At 53.8% G+C, this 23,798-nt stretch overlaps 3 protein-coding genes across 3 annotated transcripts; 1 reads left to right on the forward strand and 2 right to left on the reverse strand.

Annotated features, from left to right (window-relative positions):
* Positions 1-10,157: 10,157 nt before the first annotated feature.
* On the reverse strand, positions 10,158-11,332 carry BDP55DRAFT_559409 (autophagocytosis associated protein; the record flags this gene model as incomplete). The annotated part of the gene is made up of 3 exons (XM_060569899.1): positions 10,158-10,211; positions 10,277-10,748; positions 10,812-11,332. 3 exons carry the CDS (start codon positions 11,330-11,332, stop codon positions 10,158-10,160), a joined length of 1,047 nt encoding a protein of 348 aa, XP_060425906.1.
* Positions 11,333-12,165: 833 nt separating this feature from the next.
* Positions 12,166-13,232, reverse strand: BDP55DRAFT_559331 (uncharacterized protein; the record flags this gene model as incomplete). Its single annotated transcript, XM_060569894.1, has 2 exons — positions 12,166-12,636; positions 12,690-13,232. 2 exons carry the CDS (start codon positions 13,230-13,232, stop codon positions 12,166-12,168), a joined length of 1,014 nt encoding a protein of 337 aa, XP_060425907.1.
* A 4,432-nt stretch (positions 13,233-17,664) lies between these two features.
* BDP55DRAFT_731801 (PH domain-containing protein) lies at positions 17,665-23,560 on the forward strand (the record flags this gene model as incomplete). Its single annotated transcript, XM_060579861.1, has 3 exons — positions 17,665-18,108; positions 18,165-23,361; positions 23,421-23,560. The coding sequence occupies 3 exons, from the start codon at positions 17,665-17,667 to the stop codon at positions 23,558-23,560; spliced, it is 5,781 nt and encodes a 1,926-aa protein (XP_060425908.1).
* Positions 23,561-23,798: the final 238 nt, after the last annotated feature.

Raw genomic sequence — 23,798 nt, forward strand, 5'->3', positions numbered from 1 at the left:
CAAGTGATGGTCGCCTGTCGTTACGGTCCGCAAAACAATGCGGCTCGACCGCGTGATCAACTATGAACCGCCAAGTGCGATGTTGATTGAAGGTAAGAAGTAGCGAAGCCGGAATCATGAATAGAAAACTCGAAAGACGCGGAGAAGCCTTGATATCACAAGCGCGTAAAGCGGCACTCTACCAAAAATGGATACCAGCTAAGATCGCTCAACGAGTTGCCGACTCTCCGATACTCCAGCCGCCTCCTCTGGACATGGGATATGGGCGACAGGGATACGCTCATAATGTAAGTGCGTCATGCTCCCCAGACCACGGTGGATATCGTCAAGTCGGTCGCACCAATGCCGAGCATTGGAAACGTCGCCTTGTACGGCACATGATATCCAACATCATCTTCACCTGCTTACCGCCTCGCCTCACCTTGCTCCGAAACGCGATAATCATCCGCTGGCGTTATTGGCAATTGCATCATGGCCATCATCCTGGGATAGACACAGCCATGGAGATCTTCACACGATTATGAAGAGACTCTGAATGGGTATCAAGTTGTCTTACCCAAACTGACGGCAAATGTCTTGGCCTCACCGTTGTTGAGATGACAAGACAGATTGGAGCGGGCTATGCCATCGTCTGATGTTCTACCTCTCGCCCATCACTGGTACGGGCACTGCGCAGCCCGTTCTTGGCGGTGCTTCACTACCTACGTGTTTGCTTCCACGAAATCACCTCGGAATGGGACCAGTTGTTCCAGGAGGTCGTACTCGCCAAAAGCCCTCAGTCTCGAGCGCGCCTTGTCACAGCGCCAACATTCCGAGCGGCGCGACTGCTACCGGTACTTACCTGCATGAGACTTTGACGCGGTAAAAGCTTCGACTCCCGGGATATTGTCAATATCCAAGCTCGCTGGCTCAACAAGCCGAAATAAGGCTATAGAGATCGTCAGAATTTCCTTGGCGATTGAGAGCAAAGCGTGCGCCGAGCAACTCAATTTCAGCACTGGCGCCGTGCGTAAGCAATAGAAGCAGTATGCAAGCACGATGCAAAGCTAATTTCGGTTTTATAAAAGATATTCTCCCGAAGTTCGACAATGACACTGCACAGCCCTACGAGCAGCTGGCCAATATATCATAGCCTCCGTAGAGACATTAATCATCATCAATCGAATGGATTCAACACCAATATCCGAGCAGATACATGCAACCGCTGGTGCGTTGTCTGTGCCCCTTGCCGGCGGCATGCTTCCGGGATTCTGCAACGGCACCGGTATAAGCATACCCAGATATTGGCACGTATCTAGCTCGAAGCGCTGTCTCATCAACTCGGGCTAGCGACTTATTCAGGACAGTGTTGTTGTTTCACTGGTTGCTGTCATGTATGCATTTGGCGATCCCCATTGAACGAGGTTCCGGCCCATGTCGTTGAGTTTTGATAGAATATCAGCCGGACCACTCTAGCAGCTGACACGGAGCAACAAGGCTCAGCCGTACTCTGTACCTTACATGGAATGGACTCGAGAAGTAACGCGGTTCTGGGCACCGCTGGCTCGGCGCGCCAAATCTAGTGGTCGAGCGGTAGGCATGTTGCGTATGCCAAGCAGCCTGTCGCCCTGCAAAAGTTCGCATCCTGTCGGCCGAACTCTGTTTTGCGTTGACAGCTCGGTCCACTGGACTAAACTTAACTTGCCTTTACCATTGTGTATTGGAGGCTTCAGGGTTGCAAAAATTACCTACGGATACTGCGATCCGAATGAAGTCGAGAGAGTGACCAGCGATTATCGCTGATGTGGCAGACTCCCCCCCGCTTTCTCACGTTTGCATTCCAAGCTTGAGAAGGGCTCGCCAACAGCGGTGCAGGTCGTCAAACTGACCGACTGTCACCGCTTCCATGTCAACCCACCAGATTTCACAGTCACCCGCGTCGTATCCAGCCATCCGTGATGTTCGCTTGGATCGAGACCAACCAAAGCGGCATATCATGGGAGTTGAGGGTGTGCTCCAGAGGTTTTGTGACAGCCCTGTTAGCCACGACCTGTTTCAGCAGACATTCGCGACTGGAGTTGTTCCCCCACGCTTGTCGTGACTGCAGCACCCCTCCAGGAGAGACGGTGAGTGGCTCGCTTGTTACACTACTGCAGGTGGCCCGAAAGAGAGGTTCAACACATAGCAAAGTGAGCCAGGCCTTGGCGGCGGGCGCTGGCGCTGCTACGCCGTGCGGAGGAGAGGAGTGGATGGTGGGAAAAGGGGAGGACGGACGGATCATGGATCCTGTCAGTTGACCGTACCAACCCGAGAGACCTCGCGGACGACTTGGCGACCGAGATGCTCCGAAATGAGCCCCGGAATTTTGTGTCAGTGACCGACAGTCCGACAGTCGGTCCCATATACTGGCATGCGCTTTTTAGCCGGCGACGCTGGAGCCGCCAGTGGGCAACTTCCCAATGGGGCAAAACCGGGCGACTCGAAGGTTGGGAAACGTTTGACTGCCAGGGCGGAACCGGGAGGAACGGACCTCGCGATGTTGGAGGGCTGTCTTCCGTCCATTCTTCCATCGAGTCCGTCTTCGTGGTGTGGTATTTGGACGGATACCAAGACAACGGCGCCTTGCTCGAGCCTCGATGTTTCTAGTGCATTGTTTGACCCTGCTACACATCGTTGGCTTGGCTGAACTAAGAGTCTCTGGCAACTGCCGCCCTTACCCCCAACTTGCCCCCAACCCTGAGAATGGGAAGTTGTTGGGATGGCGTCGCTGAAACTCAAAAAATGATATTTCTCAGAAGCTCCCAGCGGATTGGACACGGATCTACATGCATACGAGGCGGTTGTCGCATTGAAATGCCACCTGGAACAGAGAGCAGCAGGTCTAGACTTGGCCGATGGAAGACAAGACGCGTCTTGTTCGTGGCTTACTCAATGTCTCGCGCTGGCTCAGAGCGCATCTCACAATTCTTCTACCGCTGCATCTGATGCCAGGGGGAGTGTGTCGACGAAGTTTTGGCATGCCAAAATCAGCATGCGATGTTCACGCCTCATCTCGAAATGGACGGCCAAGGAGATCTGCCGGGTTATTAATGGGATTATCGATTCCCGATTCCCAACGATCAGCGGCCTGAATCAAAGGCTGTGCCCTGTGAGTTTAGCCTTATTCGACTTCTCCTTGTACTCCATACGGATACCGATTCGCAAACTAAAACGTGGGGGCGGAGTCTCCCCGTCCTGAGATGTGCCATATCATCCCTCTGTCAGTTGAGGCCGAGAAGCGTTGTCGATACTTGACTGGAATGGGTTGAGTATAGGTTTTCTGACAGTTGGTGATGTGGCTGGCTGCCAAGCGAAGCCACCTCATGGGATCCGTTTAGGGACGGGACTCACCGTACGGGGAAACATTTCGAAACGGACTTATTCCTCCAATCGAAGCTCCTCCTTTGCCAATTCACCACCGTCAAAATTGTCACCAGCCTCTCAATCTCTGAGTCCCCCCCCCCCCCCCCCCCCCCCGAACTTTGCCCCGTTGCCTTCCGCCCGCTCGAGCCCTCGACGACGGGCTCCCGCCAAGCCAAGTGGCGGTGAGCTAAAGGCCCCCGAGAGACCTGGAGCTCGTCCGCCGCCCTTACCTTCGCTTCACTCTAATCCCCGTCTACAGACTACAGCAGCCCCCCTCACTGAGTGCATTTACCTTCACCTCTCGGGTCTTTTGCGGCATGCTTGACAGGGCTAGCTAGGCGCTACAGTGCGCTGGTGCCAGCAATGTAGTGTAAGTCGACAGCTGCTGCTGGTAAAAGGGGCTGGAAATCTCGCTTCAATGCTTGCTGCATCCTCAAGCTGGAGATGCGAACGACCTGTTGCAGCCCCTCCCCCCCCGGCTTGATCCTGGGGAAGCTCATGCGACTGCCTTCTGTTTCTGAACCTGAAGTGCCAATTCGGTTCGCCGTAGCTTTCCGAGCTGCAGACCGTCAACAAACGCGTCTGTAGGTATGTCCTGTCCAGCGCCCTCGTTCCACGGCAGGCGGGCAGCCGCGTCGAGCAGGCGTCTGCTTCTTCCGAAGACACTTGGGTCAACGAGATGCCCCGACATGGGCGGAGAGATATTAATCTGGGGTTCGCGGGGTACAAGTGGCTTACGGCCACGATACGCCGAATCCTCGATACGATGCTCCTTTGTCCCGGAGGCAGTCACACCCCCAGGAACTCTATCCCGGATGGGTGGGAGAGAACAGGCCATTCTTACACTGTCCGCACATGCGGCATCTCGAAAAATCCCTCATGGCTGATATGCACCATTATGGAGGATGGTGAAGATGACGGTCTTGTTTCCTCGCGGCTTGCCAATCATCCCTGCAGAATCACGCCCTCGCTGTATCCGTACCAGATACTTTGGCCAGTTCAGTCTGCAATCCTGCACACGATCCGGCCGTCGCAAAGCTTCTGCGGCTCAATACTCGGTCGATGGGCTTCGGACACACGGTCACGGACGTGGCATATACAGGTACTGGAGTTCGGCATCCATAGCTAACACCTGGCCATTTTCCGATAATTTCATTATCGTCAGAATTTTCCATTTGCATTGTAGGTTGCCATCGCCCTAGGTGGGGAACTGTGTCTGCAGCTTTTGACATGATCAGACTTTTTTTTTTGGCCATGCGTGCCATGCCGAACCAGAGAGAGCGCGAGAGCTTATCTTTCCCTCTCGTGTGGCGAAGAGGGCGATCGTCCTGGGCCCAGATCTTCTAGAAGGGTTCTCCAAACCCCCCCCCAAGCCCGAGTCGGCGACGTCTGCATCCTTAGTGGGCAGTCGCGCAGTCTGGCAGTCAACGCAGTCTGGCCCCAACGACGATCGAATGCCCAGACAGGATGAAGCAGCTCAGTCCTTGGATGGGCGAGCTTGGCGTTCTGTCTCCAAAAAAAAAAAAATTGCCACCATTGACCATTCACGCTTTGTCGAGCCTTGTCCCTGGCGTGCCCAGCTGAGGGGAAACCCTGACTGGGAGACGAGTGCTTGTGTTGATATGCCTGCGACTGGGCACTCTATCATTCTTGGTGGTTTGGCTTGGCTCGTTCGGCGATCCCCATTGCTCGACAGAACGATTCTTCTTCTGTGGTGGTGGTGGTGGTGAGCGTGCCAAGCCAGACGGTTTTAAAGTTTTCATTTTGCTTTCCCTACGGTCCACGGATACTCAATTGCGTAGGGATACGTGCTGCTTTTTTCCTCCACAGGTCCGTCTTGTTTTGGTCTGCCAGCAGCCTTGGTAGTTATACCTAGATGCACCGAAGAGTTAAGCCACTGCGATGGATTAAACGTAGCTGGCATTATTAGCATGTTGGTCAAGGTATTAGGTTCGATATCCGATTCGAGATCAGCAAACCACCCCCTACCTTATCCGAACATGGGGCTACCGCTACCTGATTTACATGGACGGTCCCTGGAACAGAATTTCCCCGTGCTCCCCCCGTAGTTCGGACGGAGTGCTAGGAAAAACAAAAGGATCGGAGGAAGTCGAAACTTCGAAAGTCGAAAAGACCGTCAGCTCAACATGGCGCGAGCGGGCTGATTGCAGACTGTGCGCGGTTGGGGGGTGGGAGGACGCGCAGCCCGGGGAACGTCACTCCGGTTCCCGGAGCGGTTTTGCTTATATCTCGGTACTGTTGTTTGTTGAGGACGGGAGGATGGACAGATGTCTTCATTGTCGTCCGGGTATGGCTTCCGGTCGTACATGTCCTCTCGGTCATGTTTTTCTCGTGTCCCTTGGTGGTTTAGGTGGGAATACATTCGTAGGTGACCTCGGATAAAGGCGTGGATCGTCCGGGAGGTGTAGCTTTAGTTGTAATTATAGCTGGAGGTCCGGTTCTGGCTGTATATGTGGCTGCAACTGGTAATGCTGATTTGCTTGATTCCGGGATGCGTACATTGATAGCTTACTGCTGTCTAGGTGTAGCAGAGCTCACTGTCTGGGAAGACAGCGGGGTAACTAGACTGAGAGAATATCTGGTTGGGACGCTCCGGGAATGGGGAGTATAGACTTGGACGTGGCGTTTTGCGGGCGATGAAACTTTGAGGTCTAGGGTTTTCTGCTTCCTTCCCGTCTTATGGGTTTCTCTTGGTAAGGCATGGGGACATGTCTTGCTTTTAAGGGGTTATTGTGAATATGGGTTGGCGTGAGAAATGTAGTACTGGATGAAGTAGAGGTAGGGCACAGGTATGTTGGGATTATTACTGTAACATATAAGGCTCTTTCCACTCGGCGTGAGCATTTCCCTTTCTCTCTGGCTTCATGGGGGAGGTTCATACGATACGAGGGAAGGTGATACCGTGCTAGATCCTGAGGCTCGGTTGGATGTGGGAGTCGGTGAAGAACGTATCCATTGATGTAGCTCGATATCTTCTTAGGAGGAAGCTTCATTAGGCCTTCGGTAGTGAGGTCGGCTGGGAGATGAGGTGAATTTGGTCAAGTGATGATACCGTTCGTGTTTGTACTGCGCTGGGTAGACCTTGCTTGACTATGGTTATACCTCGTCCCCCTCGCAGCAGTCTTTGAACACAAGGATAGAGGCGACCAGTGAGGTCTTGAATCTTGAGCTGTTACTTTCCGAGATCCATGCGTATGACAAGGGTTGCTTCTACGAATATGTGTTTCTACTGTGTAGCTTGGATGTGGAGTGATGGTTGACATCTACATTAACTGGATCTTGGACGATATTCTGCGGCTAGGGTAGTCGCTAGGGGGTTCATAAGGCCGTAAAGTAGTTTAATGACGTGGAGGCATCATGGTTGTAAGACTAGAGAACATTGAGCTGTTATTTGAGGTATATCATCACGGCATCACCTGATGATGACCAGCTTCTTCCCCCGTGAATAAAGGTTGAGATTGTATAGATGGATCTATTCCCCGCGTTGTCTTGCCCCGTTGTAAGAGCTTTGCCCTTCGGTTATTTTGGCCCTCGATGTGAGAGGTGGAACCAATCCGTCGTGAGTCTTGATGTGTTTAGTCTACAAGGCAGAGGAGACGAGGAGACTTGGTGCCGTGAGGGCTATGAGATGATTACATGTTCAGCCCCCACCCCGCTTTCTCCGTCTCTCCCTCTCTCTCTCTTTCTTTGTGTTTGTGATTTATCCAAGTTTAGGCTCGCTGGGGCAATCCGGGTGATGGAACGTCTTTGGCTACATCGAAACCCAGCTTCAGTTGCCAGTAGTCGTTCATCAGCCTGACCCCAGGTAAGTACCTATTGCATCACGCATGAGTAGTTCATTATACCTCTCATTATGATAGCAGATCTAGGTTCTAGTGATCGAGGGAAATGTGGGAGTTGCAAGGTCTTGATCGGTGTGTGATGCTCTGCAGTCTTGGAGAGTCTTGCGTTTGAACTTCGGTTGGCTCTTCTTGATTTCACTTTCTGATGTTGACTGTTCTAGGTAAAGCAGCTAATGAGGGGAAGCAAGCAGTTCCTTTCTTGGCCGTAGAATGAGCTATGCTCGAGGCAAGTTCTCGGAATGCGCACTTGGCTAACAAGGGAACTATCCTGGGTCTATAATTGCAGACGTTGACTAATGGTCAGAGATGAATGTTTCTCTGCCCTCAACTTCTAGATTACCCTAATTCGACGGTGTCAATGCAGTGCTTGCCTCATACTATAGACACTGGCCAAGAAGGGTCAGGACTTCCAACGGCAGAGCCACGCTCCACGTGCTCTGGATTCCTCTCACTAAGAGGCAAGTCGCTGGAACTCTCCAGATATCCCTAGGATATCAAGCACCATGAGGTTCTTCCAGAGACTCTCTTCCTCTCCATCGTGACGTCCGACATATCTTACGACAAAGAGAAAAGATCAAAGATAGTTTCCTCGTCATCTTCAATAACCTAACACACGAATCTTCCAGGGGCCAGATGGAATCACTGGTCCTGAAAACTCCACTTGTACTCTTTCTTGGCAATAGTTATGCACTGGGGTAGGGTCTTCCACATAATTGACTGAAGACGCCTGAGTCTTCTTTACCTGACCTTATTTACCGATTTAGTTGCATTGGAACGTAGTGCTGTCTATATCCTCAACGTGGTAATGGATCGAGATTTGAACCTTTCAAAAGAGCTCTTCATCCACGCACTTTGATCGCCAAGGTAAATATTATAAAGCGAGTGTTGTACATATGCTTTATATGCTTGTCTCTGGAATTCACTGATATCCTGGATGATGGACGCCTGTTTACCCCGGCCATGATGAGCGAGTCTTGCAACGGATTGTCTTGGGCTGTGGAACTCTTACGGGAACCAGCTCCCTCTAGTTTTACAAAGCAACAAAAGGTCTTGAGTAGCTCTATCGCTCCTCGTACGTTTGATACCTATTAAATTCTTTTTAGGCAGTGATAATTGAAGTTCAAAGCGCCTTCGCTAGTAACTCTACTTATGAGTAAGCAATAGGTTTTGATAAATTTTCCGTTATGTTATAAGGTCTCACAAAGGAGCAGTGAAAGACTGTACCATTGACGAGGACACTATGAAGATGATCTTCAACATTGAAGTGAAGAAACCTTGAGTCGTTCCTAAAGGTGCTTGGAGGCTTTTGAGTCTTGTTTTGGATGAGGGAGTGATATTCTCTTATAAACTTTGCTGCCACCTTTTCAGATCATCTCAATCATCTCGTTATACGTCTGTTCAGGACTAGGAGAGAATCCAGGCGCGCCGCCAGAAGCCTTGGATTGACATGCGGAATGGCAATCTGCTCAGCCTGCTACTGTGCCTGTCGTTGCGCCTGCTGCCGCTCCGCTTAACTTAGCTATACAAGACAAAGGCTTCAAGCAGCTACAATCACTCCTCTCTGGCGTTTGATGGCTGTTGAATACACTCTAGACAGTGATGATTTCAGCCGGAAAGGGAATAATGCCTTCACCTGGAACAACCCGACATGAGTAGTAAACCGTGTCAAGAAAGACGACTCACACTCCATGTCATTGTGGCGGGTTTCTCTTACCGACCACCGGGCCGGAATCCAGAGTTATCGTGAGAAGCGATCCACGTTGTTGTCTCTCAAAGTTGACTGGGCAGAGCAGTCGGATATTTATACCATTTGTCCTTTAACCCGCACTGCTTCCTCCAGATACCCAGAAAAGAGAGACCATGCCTCCAGGCATGAAGGCCTCACCACCTTACTCCCCTGCAAATTTGTTAAAAATCTACTACCATCACATGTTCGAGTTCTGAGCCTTCTGCATTCAGTATATCTTCTATTTCTTCTGCCCTGCTTCATGCCCACTCCAAGATCACCAACACCTGACGACTCCATGCCAGGTTACTACTACTACTTCCAAATAATCTCATGGCTCACAAGCAGATGAAACCCAGCGAATCGAAGAACTTCAAGAAACATCACGGGTTCACAGGCCAAGGTAGGAGGAAGGCGGTGAGTTTGTCCGTGGCTGAATTCCATGTCCGCTGAAAGCGGTACCTCGATTCCTCAAGTCGATGCTCAATTTCTCTCCCCCGTGCCTAGATAGGCGTCTGATAGGTGATGCCATCCAGATGGAAGGCTGCTGAAGTCTCCTTGCTATAGCAAGTCCTTATATCCAGTAAACTGATCATCAGGTCATTGGCAAGATTGAAACAGCTACCTAGCATCCTCGGCAGTAGAAGGCATACTTCGATAGCAAGCTGTTACCAACCTCACCGAGATCCAACCCAAACCAGAAACCTATACAATAACGTCCGAACAACTTCATCCTCTCAAAGCACCGACATAGTCCCAACGTGAGCTCTTACCTACTGCCCACACAGAAGGATGAGGCGTCGCCTCGTCCGAACCGAGTAAATCAGGAACGGCACCGTTACAGTTTATACCCTAGACTATATCTCCTGTAACAAACACAAGGAAGATCACTGTGCTGAACACCAGGCATGCCCAGACACTCACACAGCTCAAGACATCTCACGCACACAACGTCAAACGTAAGAATAAAATGCGGATTTTATACCGTCTCGACTTTGTAGTCTATTGAATTCTCCTCAAGTCGCCATTTGGCCAAGTTCCATAATCTAATTCCCCCGTAATCCAATGACATAAGGAAAAGAAGCCCATCGTCGCCCAACACACCCGTTGCCCAAAGACATGCCCATGAGAGAAAAAGGAAAAGAAAAAAACCCTCGAGGGAGAAGCAGACGGAAAAATCCGCCCAACTACACTCCCATTGTGAAATCGTGCTCGATACCAGGTGTGACGCTGGCCATGAACTGCGACAAGTTAGCATCATCATCACTCCTGCGAATTCTCTACGAATAGAGAAAAAGAAACATACCTTAAGGAAAACAACCAGATACTGATCCACCCGAATCGCAACCTCCTGCTCGTCAACCTCGCTCTGCTCAACCTCCTCCCACTCACCGTCCTTATCAGCAGCGGCCTGCGCATCCTTGACATCCAGCTTCCCCAGCTCGTCAACGAGCCCTTCCATCCCCTGGTCCCCGCCGACGGCCTTGCCCGCGCGCAGCTTCTCGCGTCGGATGCGCAGCGCCCCATCGGCGCGGTCGAGCATCGTCTTCATCACGGACGCGTGCTTGCACGGGTGAACGCTCGCCATCTTGATGTTGTTGGCGAAGAAAGGGAAGTCCTCGAGCGTCACCGTCTTGTCCTTGTAGTCGCCCACGATGTCGTCCATCATGGCGTGCGGCGGCAGCGGCTGGCCGTTGGGGGAGTAGCCCGAGAGGTAGAGGCGGGGTGTGCGGTAGTACGTTGAGTACATGATGTAGAGGGTGTATGTCCGCCGGCCGCTGTTGAACGCGGAGAGGGTTAGCAACATCTTCTCGACAACACGGGCAAAGAATGATCCCTACCTGTTCTTTCCGTTGTCTCCCGCATCCCGGATGATGGCCTCGTCGTCATCTTCATCCTCCATGTCCGGAATCTCGTCGTCATCCTCCACAACCTCCCGGTCTCCCACATTTCCCGAGTCGTCCACCGTCCGCACCTCCTTCACCTTGAGCGGTTGCGAGCTCGCCAGACCGCCGGTGCGAAGCCAGCCATCCTCATCATCGTCGCCGGCCCCGGAGCTCTTGCCGCCCTCCACGACGGCCTCCTCGTGGCCCGCGTCGCCGGCAAAGTCGTCGTCGAGTCGGCGGTTGCAGGGGACGTTGCGCGTGACGAGGAACTGCTTCCCAGGAGGCAGGTAACTGACGCGACGGCTATCGGCGTCGGCGTCGCCCCAGGACCAGGTCGGGAACTTGTAGACTAGGTAGTCGCCCGCGGCGACGAACTCTTCGGGGGTGATTTGGCCCGTCTGGCGGAAGGTGGACTTGTGCGACACCGGCGTGTACCGGTCGCGGAGCGTGTTGACGGTCGAGTAGAGGAGATTCATGGTTCAACGTCGGGCTGTACCGTGGGGGAAAAGCTTCGGTGTCTCGAGTCGGTGACGTCGTGTGTTGAAGGTATCGATGGTCTCTAAGTGTTTAGTTGCTTCGTGTTTTGCGGTCGTCTTAAGTATATCTTGCTGATGAGAAGGATGTTGTTTGGTAAGGGTAAGAAAGACAGCCTAGTCCTCCGCCGGCTCTCAGAATGATGTAGTTTGTCGTAGTTCCGCCTGATGTCGATGACTGGGAATCAAGCTCGTGGCAGCTGTTCAGGGCGATCACATGGATGGCGGGGTTGTCTCACGATTGGACAGGGAAGATGGTGGCGGGGTTGCCGCCTGCCTGGTCGATCTGCTTATCTTATCGGCCGTTAGATCCAAGCTACCTTCCATACTTAACATTATGGTGCGGTACTGAAGTAATCCGCTACGGCAAACGGCAGCTACCTCAATACAATTGCGCCATTGAAACCGGTGGAAGGGCACGGATCGCGTTGGTAAGAGCTGTTTTGCTCCAGCACAGGCTGCCTCTGATCCAGCCTGAAACTCAGGCCTCGTGGACTGGTAGATGATGGAACTCTCTTGCATACCCCATTTTGGAGTTGTGTTATTCCTGCTTTCGATTCCGTACATAGCTTGACAAAGTTGGTGGAAGAGGAACAAGAGAATATCTGATAAAGAAATTGCCATTCTTGCTTCGAGGGTGGCCGCCCTCGGCAGTTTCATTATGCCACTTGGACTAGGACGGAGCGTCATGGAAGCTTCTTTCTCATGGGCATCATGTCTAGAGAAATGTAGTATTCAGCCGCTACAAGGCTGTGGTATCTCTTAATCCTAGCATCCTATTCCTCCTCCTCCTCACTACTAACCTCCTCCCCTGCCTCTATCGCCTCCTGCCGCCTCTTCGCCGCGCGCTCTCTCTTGCGATCCAGCAACTTCTTTAACCTCGACGCCCCGTTGAAAACGCCATTTGTCCCTGATCCGCACGCGGCGCACGTAGGGTCCTTCCTATACCTCTTCAACGCGCAGGGCTCGCAGAAGTAGTGACCACACCTCGTGATGACCGGCGCCTTGTACGGCTCCCTACAGATGATGCAAGCGAATGGGATGTTCTCCAACATGGCTTCCTCGTCGTCGTCATCGTCATCGGCTTTGGTGCGGTCTGCGCTGGCAACGACGGTTCCCGCAATGTTCTTCTTCCCCTTCGTGACGTTCTCCCACTCCTTGTCGAGCTGCCATCCCTGCTTATAATCTTCTCTTGCGTGTAGGTATTTGCAGTTGTCGCCAAAACCACAGAATCCGGTTTGTTTGTACTAAACATGGTTAGTATCAATGACTTTAGGAGGTGACATGAAGGACCACTTACGTCTTTGCAAACGTCTGGGGCGAAATCGGTGACTGTGATGGTTCTGATATTCGTGGGCGCCTTGATTGGGCCAACCGTTTTATTTGGCGCATCTGGATTCTTCGTGATGAATGATGTCTGGTTCGCCAGGCCCTTGTATGTTCCGTCGGGGGCCTGTGAGGTCTTTGCGACAGCTCGCGTGCTACCTAGCAGGTTCTTTGATGAAAGAGCGTCCTTGCCGTCCTCGTCGTACCAGTTGCTTTGTTTCGTGGCATCGTTGGAGTCTGATATGGGTACACTGCGATCGGCGGTAAAGACTGTGGCGGAAAGGTCTTGTTTTGACTTGGCGTTGTCTTTAGATGAGGCCGTGATGGCGCCTGCCTTTGTCTTCCGCCTCTTGACCCGCTGGCCTGCTTCGTCTTCGGAGGATGAGTAGTCGGAATCGGAATCACTATTCGCGGGCGGTGGTGTAGCGGGTCTCTTGCGGATGTTGGCTTTGCCCTTTGCGCCGCGTCGCTTGAAGATGGCGACGGGCGCATCTGTTGCTGGGGCGCTGTCGGCCATGTTTGATCTGGGTCTCGTTGGCGGGTATGCGTCTGCGTTTGAATATGGATAGAAGATTCTGATTTCGTTGGTAGAGGATGCCCAGAAAGTCTTTGATGATCCGCAGCTAGGGCTAGGCAAGGTCGGTAGTTGAGAGAGAAGTTTGGGGTTACCCTTGGTCAACTTCTTTAGCTTAGATGGCGATCACTCACCAACACTCGGATTCAAGAATGCCTTCTAGAATGATCAAGTCAAGCCACAGGGCTGACAAATTGCGTGGCTTGCGCGAGTGACCCGTAGCAAAGCGCGAAACCAATCAGATGCTGGATGGAAAGGGTTTAGCGTTCTGGGGCGGCGCCGAGTCCAGCTGCCAGTCAGGAAAATCGGGAGGCTGGAAGACCAGGGAATGATTGGTCAGAAACAAGAGAGACTTCGAGGGTAGGTTACAGGGATGAGCTTCCCAGCTGGGTTAGCGCTGGCTCGTGGTGGGTTCGAGCTAAGATTGGCCAAAGTTATGCGACCAAAACGAGTTTACCCCAAAGAAACATCTGGGCGCGTCTTCATTGTTTTGAAGCGATGCAATATGGCGGTATGGATTGGCGGGGAAGAGGCCATAGATGGGCGACGATGGATGGCCGATGCCTTGCCGATGTCATGCGATGCCATGCCCTGCGATATGACATGACTGATTGCTTGCATGAGGATATGTATCCGCACCAGCTAGGGAGCGAGCCGTATTCTTTGATGGGGTCGGGACGGATGCTCAGATGCTGTTCTTGAGAACCCTCACTGTGCTGTGTGCCGTGTACGTGAGAGAATGCTGCCGTGTTGTTGGAATGGGCCGTCTGGATTGGCTACAAATGCGGATGTAGTAGCGGCGGCCACGCAGAGCGCCTCTGGCTGGGGGAAACAACGGCATTGGATGAACGAATGGAGACGCCTCCTGGGTGGTGCATGAGGCCATGGTAAAACAAGAAAACAACTGCACATCGAAGCCACAAGTTGACTTTGGACTACTTGTATGAAGCTGGCCTTCTGCATGCAGTAGGTCGTTGCCTATCCTAGGAAGCTGACTGAATAAGCTCACCTCCTGCATCTGTTTCCGAGGCCGCAGAGTGGCAGAGCCCCCATGCTGTGCATTGCCCGTAATCTTGAGCTGATCTCCCTGTTTTCTCGTCCCTGCAAATACCGCCCCAGTGGCTTTGCTACGCCTTGATGAATGGACCCCAGTGGTCTTCGCTAAGGCATGTTGAAATTGAGGGCTTTCTTATGAGGAGAGCTGCGCTGGCCGACGATGATGACGATGGTGGACAGGTGATCAGCCGTACGCCTGGGTAGTTGATCCAGCCAAAGGTGGATTTACATAGAACGGGTAGATAGTAGTACGGCAGATCAATGGGACGGATACCATACTCCATTCAAGTGTACGGAGTACGGATACAAAAGTAAGGTGCGGCTTAAGCAGAGCACGGAAAACTAGGCATTGCTAGTGTGATGATGTGTTGTTGAGCTGCTGTCAGTTGATCACCGGCTTCAAGCGTGCGCGCCCCGGCTGGGGTTGTGAGCACATTATCGATAAGCACCCGTACGACAAGACCATTTCCCACCATCCTCGAACGTCTGCAAATGGCACGAATGGAGCAGTTGCAAGGCAAACTGTCAGGTACCCGAAGTTGTGCAGTTGCACAGTCATAGGTGCAGGCATTCTGCAGCTCCACGGTGGAACCCAAAAGACAGCGAGACCTGGCAAGCACCCAGTGGCACCCTGCGTTCTGGACAGGCATGAGGGGGGATTTGACAGGCACAGGCTCAGGAACAGGTATAAAATGGATATCGTTGAGATGGGTCTCGCCTGTTGCTATTCCCAGTCAGGAGATGGGGGGAAACACAATTCTCGTCTAAACCACACTTCTTCTGGGTCCTGAACTCCTGGCCACCTGGTCTAAAATCACTTGTAGTTGTGCACGCATGCCGTAACGCGTGAAGGGGAAGAAGCGCATAGCTACGCAGTAATACGTAGTGAATAACAATGCCCTTGTTGCGAATCTTCTACTTCTACGTAGTGCCTATGTATGTGGTGGAAGTGTGGATTGTGTAAGGTAATGAATGAACGTATGAATGTATGAAGATTGAGGATACTTGAGAGTCCCTCATTCCACTTTCCTCCTTCTCTCTTTCGCGACTTTGCCCTTTTCCCAAATTAATTACTAACCCCTTCCACCTTCTCTCCCTCTATCCCTCCTTCTCCTCCCTTTCCCCTCCTCGTCGTCCGTCGTGTGTCTGTCTCTTTCTCTTTGCCGACGCCGACACCCGCCGACCGTCACCTTCGTCCCTCCTTCTTGTGCTTTCCATCCGGTCGCGTCACCCACTTCAGACGGGAATCGACCTCGTTGTTCCTCTGCGACCTCGATTCTTCCATTCAATTTGGAGGATCGCACCAGGTGAATAAGACACAAGACCAGCAACCAAACAGCGTCACAGGAAAGAAGAGCCCTGTTGCCGAATAAAGACGAAGACGTAATTGTCTATCGCCTTCATTATCGCGACTTGGACCTCCCTCTTGTTCTTCTGCTTTCCGCGCTGGTTCGGGGGCATCCCATCCTTCTTTTCACTTCGGTTTTTTTTTCTTTTTTTCATTCTAATTTACACTGCCTTTTTTTTCTATTCAAGCTTTTGTTACTAGTTACTCCCACCTTCCCTACAACCGCCCTAAAAAAACGAACAGGTATCTTACCTGCAGCTACCCGACCTTATTCCCTCACTACGTTACCACGGGCCAATACCCGTTTTGTTCTTTCTTACCTAGCTTTTGGTCCTTCCCTTCGCGCCTCCCTCCGTCTGCCGCCGCCGCCGCCGCCGCCGCCTCCTCCTCCGCGCTCCGCTACACGACAATCTTCCCGACCGATCGGTTTGCGACTCTACTTCAGCCAATACCACCTGGCGCTACTTTACCTTACTTTACCGTGGGTAGAACTTAGCTACTTACCCGGAGAGAGTCAGAGGGGTACCCCCAACGGTTCCGTCTCGTCACTGTTCACCGCCGCGCTCGCTCACCTCGTATTACCGGCCCGTAGTCAACTGCAGAATATCCTCAACTGAGACCTCAGCGCTCTTCGAACACGCCAGCTCATTTGCTTTTTCTCCCCTGGCATCCTTCGCCTCTATCCGCCGAGACTCACGGGAAACGGCAGACCTTCCCCTAATAATACTATTGTCTTATTCTTTGCCGCCGTTTTTGTTTCTCACTGTCCCTTTCCCCGGACATAGGCCGCTCTTTGCACAGCACACAGTCACACAACACACACACACACACACACACACACACACACACACACACACACACACACACACACACACACACACACACACACACACACACCAACAAACCCCGGTCGTTCGTTCTCCAAAGCACCTACCGCATCTAGGTTCTAAAACCTTCCATCGTCTGGTTCTTTCTTCTGCCCAACGGATCCTGCGGCTTTCTAAAAAGGTACGTTAAAGTGTCTGTGTGTCAAGAAGGGAAAAAAAGAACAAAAAAACAAGGGACGAAAGAGAAGAGAGAAAAAATAGACACCCCAAAAAATACAGCGCCAACCTGAAGTTCTGGCGCAAAAACAAGAGCAACCACAAGGGAAAAAGGTGCGGGCGCGTCTAGCTCATCCCACCACCCCGTCCCATCCTCTTAGCTGCATCCCCCGTGCAGATACTCAAGGCCAAACAACAAAGCCGACAGGCACTGCCTTGCTTCTACTGGTCGCGTAGCGCATTTTTTCTGCAGGACCTAACCATCGCTCCATAGGACCATCCTCACACACAACATTGAACCCGCCTGCGCCTGCGCCTGCGTCTGCGTACGCAGTAAGGAACCACTGGGGACCGCATTCCAGTCAACAACACAACAATCCATCGCACCGCACCGCAGTCGCTGTCCACTCCTCTGTCCTTCCTACCTTAGGTCACCTCAGCTGTGGGAGGGGAACACAAACAACAAAGTCCCCCGTCAACGTCAACAAAAAACATCACGCACCCCAGTCAACACCACTCTCTTCCACCTACTTCCCTTTGCGACCAGCCCCGACTTGCGCCTTCAATTCCTCGGCTTCCTTCTCTTTTTCACCTTCTCTCGTTTTTCCCTCTCTTCCTCTTGGGTTTTTCCCTCCCACGTGGGTGACGACATCTCGCCCTTCTGTACACGGCAGCCGGCTCTGCACGCCCCGCGCTTGTGTTGCAGCTCATTACCTCAGGTCACCCTATCCCCCGTTCGGTACCGGCTATTTCCACAAGCTTGCTTGACTCGGCCGATAATTGCGACAACACAACTGTCTGTTTACAACCACACCACCAAGCGACCGAGACCGACAAGTCGACGACGACAACGCTGCTCCGCGGATACGTGCACTGGATGTCGCCACGACGCATCTGACGGCGGCATCCCCCATTGTTCTCACCCAGCATGGCTACCTCACTCGCCGTCGATAAACCCCATCTGCCGCCTGCTGAAGCGGATATGAACGATCCTTTCGTATCCCCGCCCGGTCCAGCCCACAATCGCTACTCTACCTACGACAGCCAATCCTTCAGCTCATCGCCAGGCCAGGCGAAGCGCGCATTACAAGCACACATTGCAGATACCGAACGACGCCTCGACGAAGCCGGAAAGCTAGGAACCGCACTAGTCCACCAGCGCAAGGAACTTGCAGAACGATTGAAGGAAGTGGAAGAGCAGGAAACAGAAGGAGAACTCGCTCCCGAGTTGCGCACCAAGCTCGCCGATATCGAGAAGGAGTACAACGATGTTGCTCGAGAGACTGCCAGGGCTTTCTTGCCCAAGCAGAGAGTCCCCAGCAATGAAGCCGCTGGAGGTTCACCCTACGTCCCTGACGGAAGAATAGGAAGAGTAAGTTTGCGCCGAACACAAATGGCGCATGTGTGTTCTGGCTGACCATGCAACAGCGCTCCGTCAGTCCATCCAAATTTGAGAAGCTCGAGATTCAGGCCACCGGATCGCCTAGTAAGCTCAGTGTCCCGAATCGCAAAGTTAGAAACCAGCCCGCCAATCGCATCCACGATATCGAGTTTGCCGCCGAAATCAGCACATCCTTGATTGCCCAGGTTCGCAACCTTCAATCACTCCTATCCGAAAAGGACGAGGAGCTTCGCGACATCAAGGTCGACAAGTCCAAACTTGAAATCGAAAACGAGAACTTTCAACAACGTGTTAAGACTCTGGACGAAAGCGAGAATCGGTACAAGGACGAGAATTGGAACCTCGAGACTCAAGTCCATGACTTGATCGCTTCGCAAAAAGACGCGGCCGATCGAGAGAAGAAGCTCACCCAAAACCTCAATGTCCTCCAGGTGGAGAAGAACTCGGCGCAGAAGGAGCTCGATGATGCTAAGGTCTCACTTGCCAAGCTCGCCGAGGAACATGAGCGAGCTGTGAAGCACCTCGACCTCGACTTGACCACTTCAAAGCGAAACGCGGCCACGGCGGAAACCGAGAGAAATGCCTTGCGGAGAAAGGTTGACGATTTGATGAGCCAGAACACGGAGCTCGCCAAGGCCATTTCAGTCCAGCGCGGCCGTATGTCCGATCGCGACTTTGTTCGTGGCGTTAGCGACGAGGACTTTGAGACCGCGACAGACGGATTCACTCCTGAGCACTCACCGCCGCCCTCGCCCATCAAGGGTACTCCTCGCCACGCTATGCTGGAGTCCGAGACGCTCAAGAGCTCTCTGATGCACGCCCAGCGAACCATTCAGAGCCAAAAGACTGTTATTCACCGTGAGAAAACCGAGAAGCTCGAGCTTAAGCGACTCCTCCAGGACACGCGCGATGAGTTGGAGAAGCTCCGTACTGACGCCGCACCCGCCCCTGCTCGTCGCACCCGCAAGGTTGAGTCGAGAGAGTTCAAGAAGCCATCCCGCGGCTTGCTCGGCGGCCACCGTAGCAGCAGAAACGAGGTCTACCAGGACGACAACGAATGGGAAGAGGCCACTGAGATTGGCAGCCCGAGAACTTCACCCACTCTTCGCTCAAACTCCACCGTCCGCAGACCCGGTAGCCGACCCGGCAGCAGCTACAGACCCCAATTCACCGACGTCAGTGACGCTTTCGAGACTGCCAACGAGACTAGCGACGCAGCCTTTGAGACTGCCAACGAGCGTGGCACGGAGACGGAGGACTTCCAGACCGGCGTGGAAGACTTCTCTGGAGGCGATGACACCGAGACTGAGACAGAAAGCCCGTCTAAGGGTCGTGGACTGCGTCCTCAGACTCTTGTAATGGGAGGAGGCCGAAACTCGTACGACAGCACTGCATCAACTTCAGCCGATGAGGATGAAGAGTATATCGAGTACAGGACGCCATCGTCGCAGTACAACAACCAGCGCATGCGTGTCAGACTGGGACGAGGACTGGTGAACCGCCGTTCTAGGCAGGTCAGCGAGGAGCCAAACTTCCAGAGCAGCCCTGCCAGCGCTGCTACAGGAAGCGCTACCGGAACACCTCAGGCGACAGAGGGCCAGAGCTTATTCGCAGAGCTCGGCGAGCTTGAGACCAGTGACGCTGAGAGCATTGAAGAGACACCAAGCCGCGCTAGATCCGCCACTGCCGATTCCACATCCACATCGGCAGTTCCCACTCTGGCTCACGACTCGGTCAACTCCGGCAGCATGACGGACCCTGTTAAGAGAGCGGCTGCAGCTTCAAAGCCCTTGATGGTCGACTCTGGTATGATGACAGAGCCCATGATTGAGTCGCCTCCGTTGTCCCCTGTCAGCGTTGTTCACGATGACAAGGTTGAGTCAATGGCATCCATGATGGCCGCCAGCCAGGTCGCCCGTCACTTGTCCCAAGACGATGCCACCGACGGAGTGCGCTCCAGACCGTTATCTACACTGTCTTACAGTGACTCTGGTGCTCAGTACGATCGGGATATGGATGCTAAGCTGGCACAATTCCCCATGCCGCCATCTAGCCCGCAACACTTTGTTCTGCCGCCGCCTCCCGAGCTCAGTCTGTCGTCCATCGACGCTCAGGATATCGAGCCAGTCGTCGAGCCCGCGACGCCGCCTCCAGCTCCAGCTCCTCTGACCATGACATCCCTTGTGTCAGAAGTTGTTGAGCCCAAGGCAGAGCCCGAGGTTCCGGCTCCCGTTTTGGCTTTCACTCCGCTTGTATCGGAGATTGTCGAGCCGAAGGCTGAAGCCCCGGTCCTGCCTCCGACCCTGAGTATCTCGACTTACCTCTCAGAGGCGGTCGAGCCCGTGGCCGAGCCTGAGGTGCCGCCTCCGGTCCTGAGTCTGTCGGCTCTTCATGCCCACAACCTTGAGCCCGTGGCCGACCTCGAGATTCCCCCGCCGACGCTGTCATTGTCGGCCTTGCATGCTCATAACCTTGAGCCTGTTGCTGAGCCTGAGACGCCACCTCCTGCTCTTAGCCTGTCGGCGCTGCACGCCCACAACTTGGAGCCGGTAGCCGAACCCGAGGTTCCTCCCGCGGCTCTCAGCCTTTCTGCCTTGCACGCACACAGCCTCGAGCCCGTCGCGGAGCCAGAGCTCGCGATCCCGGTGCCAGACCTCACCTTGTCGGCCCTCTTGTCCGAGCACATTGAGCCCAAGGAAGAGCCTGAGACGTCCAGATCTCTCGCGGCGATCCCTGCTCCCATTCCGGTGCCTATCTCAGCACCAGCGCCGACCCTCAGTCTCTCATCCATTGCATCCGAAAACGTGGAGCCGCTAGAAGAGCCCGAAGTCCCCGTCGTTGTGCCCACTCTCAGTCTTTCAGCAATCGCCACTGAGCATGTCGAGCCCAAGGCAGAGCCTGAAGTCGTCCCACCGGCGCCAACACTTAGCCTCTCGGCGCTGTACTCTCACAACCTGGAACCTCAAGCAGAGCCCGAGGCCTTGCCTCCCGCTCTCAGCTTGTCGTCCATCGTGGCCGAGGACGTAGAGCCCAAGGCCGAGCCCGAGATCATTCCAGAGGTACCGGCGCTTTCGTTCTCGTCTATTGCAGCTGAGAACATCGAGCCAAAGGCAGAGCCTGAGGTGATTGTGCCCGCGCCGATACTCAGCCTTACGTCAATTTCTTCCGAGAACATCGAGCCCAAGGCAGAGCCTGCGCCAGCTCTTACCATGTCTTCGATCTCATTCGCAAACATTGAGCCAGTCGCAGAGCCGGTGGTGTTGCCACAGTTGCCCCCAGCCCTGACGCTCTCCTCCATCTCATCGGAGAACATTGAGCCCAAGGCAGAGCCTGAGGTTCCAGCTCCTCCGCCCGCACTCCTCGCGTACTCGAATATCTCATCCGAGCACGTCGAGCCTCGTGCTGCTCCTCAGCCTGTTCTGGACTTCTCATCGGTATTGTCTCAGCATGTAGAGCCCGCTATGGCGCCCGAAACCGTGGCGCCCAAGCCCAGCTTCGGTTTCTCCACAATCGAGTCAATTGAGACGCAACCCATCTCGCCCAGAAGCCCGAAGCGGGATGCTTTTATTCTTCCCCGTAACATGGATTCACCATTCGATGAGAAGGATGCGCCAAGAACGCCCTCCAAGAATGCTCTGATGAGCTCCGTCTTTGGTCGGGGAAAGAACAAGGCCTCCGACAGCCTTATTATTGCGGAGGACGACACTCGGCAATCGCCTAGCGACGAACGTCTGTCCGAGACTCCCGAATCTCAGCGGCCGTTCAAGGAGATTTCAACTAACGCCACCGGCCGCCCTGCACCTAAGGTCATCGTCCCCATGTCCGACTCAGGCGCCCAAACTTCCCTGACCGCCGAGGCGATTGATGAGATGCTCCTCGCAAAGACCAAGGACACGTCCGACAAGTCGTTGTCGAGCTTCGGCACCCCGAGCACTCCTGGCACCGTTCGCATTCGTCGTCCCTCTCATGACAGTCTCAGTAGTTTCTCCACCGAGAACAAGATGGATACAGCATTTAGAAGGCCAGGAAGTGCGAACAGCAACCTCGCGCCGACTCAACCGCTACCTCCTCTCCCGCCTAACCACAAGGAAGCCATTGAGGCTGCGAGAACTGGCTCGTCGCATAGTGCGGTTATGGGCCCCCCCTTGTGGCCTGCCTCTGCCATGAGGAACCAGCGACCGCAGACTCCCAACGGCGCCGCCAGACCGCAGTCCCCGCTGTCAATTTCGACATCAATGAAGGCGACGCCTGTTGCTCGTGGCACGCGCGCTGGTTCGGCGTACGGCACCGCTGAGGTTCATTCACCGACCAAGTTGTCTACTATGAGCAGACACTCTTCGGTGTCTTCGTTCGTCTCTGAGATCGATCACCGTTTCAACCCTCAAGCCGAGCTGGCTGCCGCAACAGGCTTCGGTCCTAACACCGATCCCCGCATGATCCAGGCCATCACGCAGACCATGATCGGCGAGTACCTCTGGAAGTACACCCGCAAGGCCGGTAGGGGAGAAATGTCCGATAACAGACACAGACGCTACTTCTGGGTTCATCCGTATACTCGGACTTTGTACTGGAGCTCCCGTGACCCGGCGACTGCTGGTCGCCAAGAGCTTCGCGGCAAGAGTGTGCCCATCGAGGCCGTTCGTGTGGTCACCGACGACAACCCAATGCCACCCGGCCTGCACCGCAAGAGTTTGATCGTCATCTCTCCCGGCAGAACCATCAAGTTTACCTGCACGACTGGTCAGCGTCATGAGACGTGGTTCAATGCGTTGTCGTATCTCCTGCTTCGCACAACCGACGAGGGCCAGTCCGATGTCGAAGAGATGGCCGGTGCCATTACCCAGGCTGACGTGGACGAGTTCAACCCGCAATTCGGCCGCCGCACCAACTCCACAGCCCGTCCCAGGCCGCCTCCGTCTCTGTCATCATACAACTCACGGACAACTCGCAACCAGTCTCCGGCAGTCGACATGTCAATGAACGTACCTACGCTCACACCGAACAAGCACTCGATTGCTCAGGCTCAGAGACCCACCATGGCTGGTAGGATTAGTGGCTACTTTGGCACCTTCTCGAGTCTGAGGAGCCGCTCCGCTGCGGCCCCGACCCCAAGCATTTACGAGGCGAGCGAGGTGCACGACAGTGCTGAAGACCTCCGAGAGATTATTGAGAGACAAGATCGGGATGCCGACCGGCTCGAGAACGTGCGCGCCTGCTGTGATGGTGAGTTGCCCTTTCATGTGTGTCAAAGTGAATTTCCGTTGCTGACTAACTATGACCAGGCAAGCACGACGTTGGTACTCTTCACCACCACCCTAAGAGGGGTCGGCCTTCTGGCGCCCATTCTCACTCTCACTCCCACTCCCACTCTGGACCCTCTACGTCTGCCACACCCATGAGCACCGTGAGGGCGCGATCTTAAAGTCGCTGCCAACGGGCCCATGGACATTTGTCTACATGCGGCTGTTGAGCAGTCTACCGTAATATAAACTATTGAAGCATCCTTCAAATCCACTCGCTACGCCAAGAAACTGGCCCGCCCCGTGGGAACACCCTCCCCACTCATGATCAATTCGCTCCCACGCAACGGATCACGACGTCTATGACAACCATCTCCTTGTCGTCTTTGCCTAGGATGCCCTGCCGTCCCGCAAGAGCCC

Source organism: Colletotrichum godetiae (genome assembly GCF_030913485.1).
Source record: "Colletotrichum godetiae strain CBS 193.32 chromosome Unknown BDP55scaffold_42, whole genome shotgun sequence".
Taxonomy (NCBI): domain Eukaryota; kingdom Fungi; phylum Ascomycota; class Sordariomycetes; order Glomerellales; family Glomerellaceae; genus Colletotrichum; species Colletotrichum godetiae.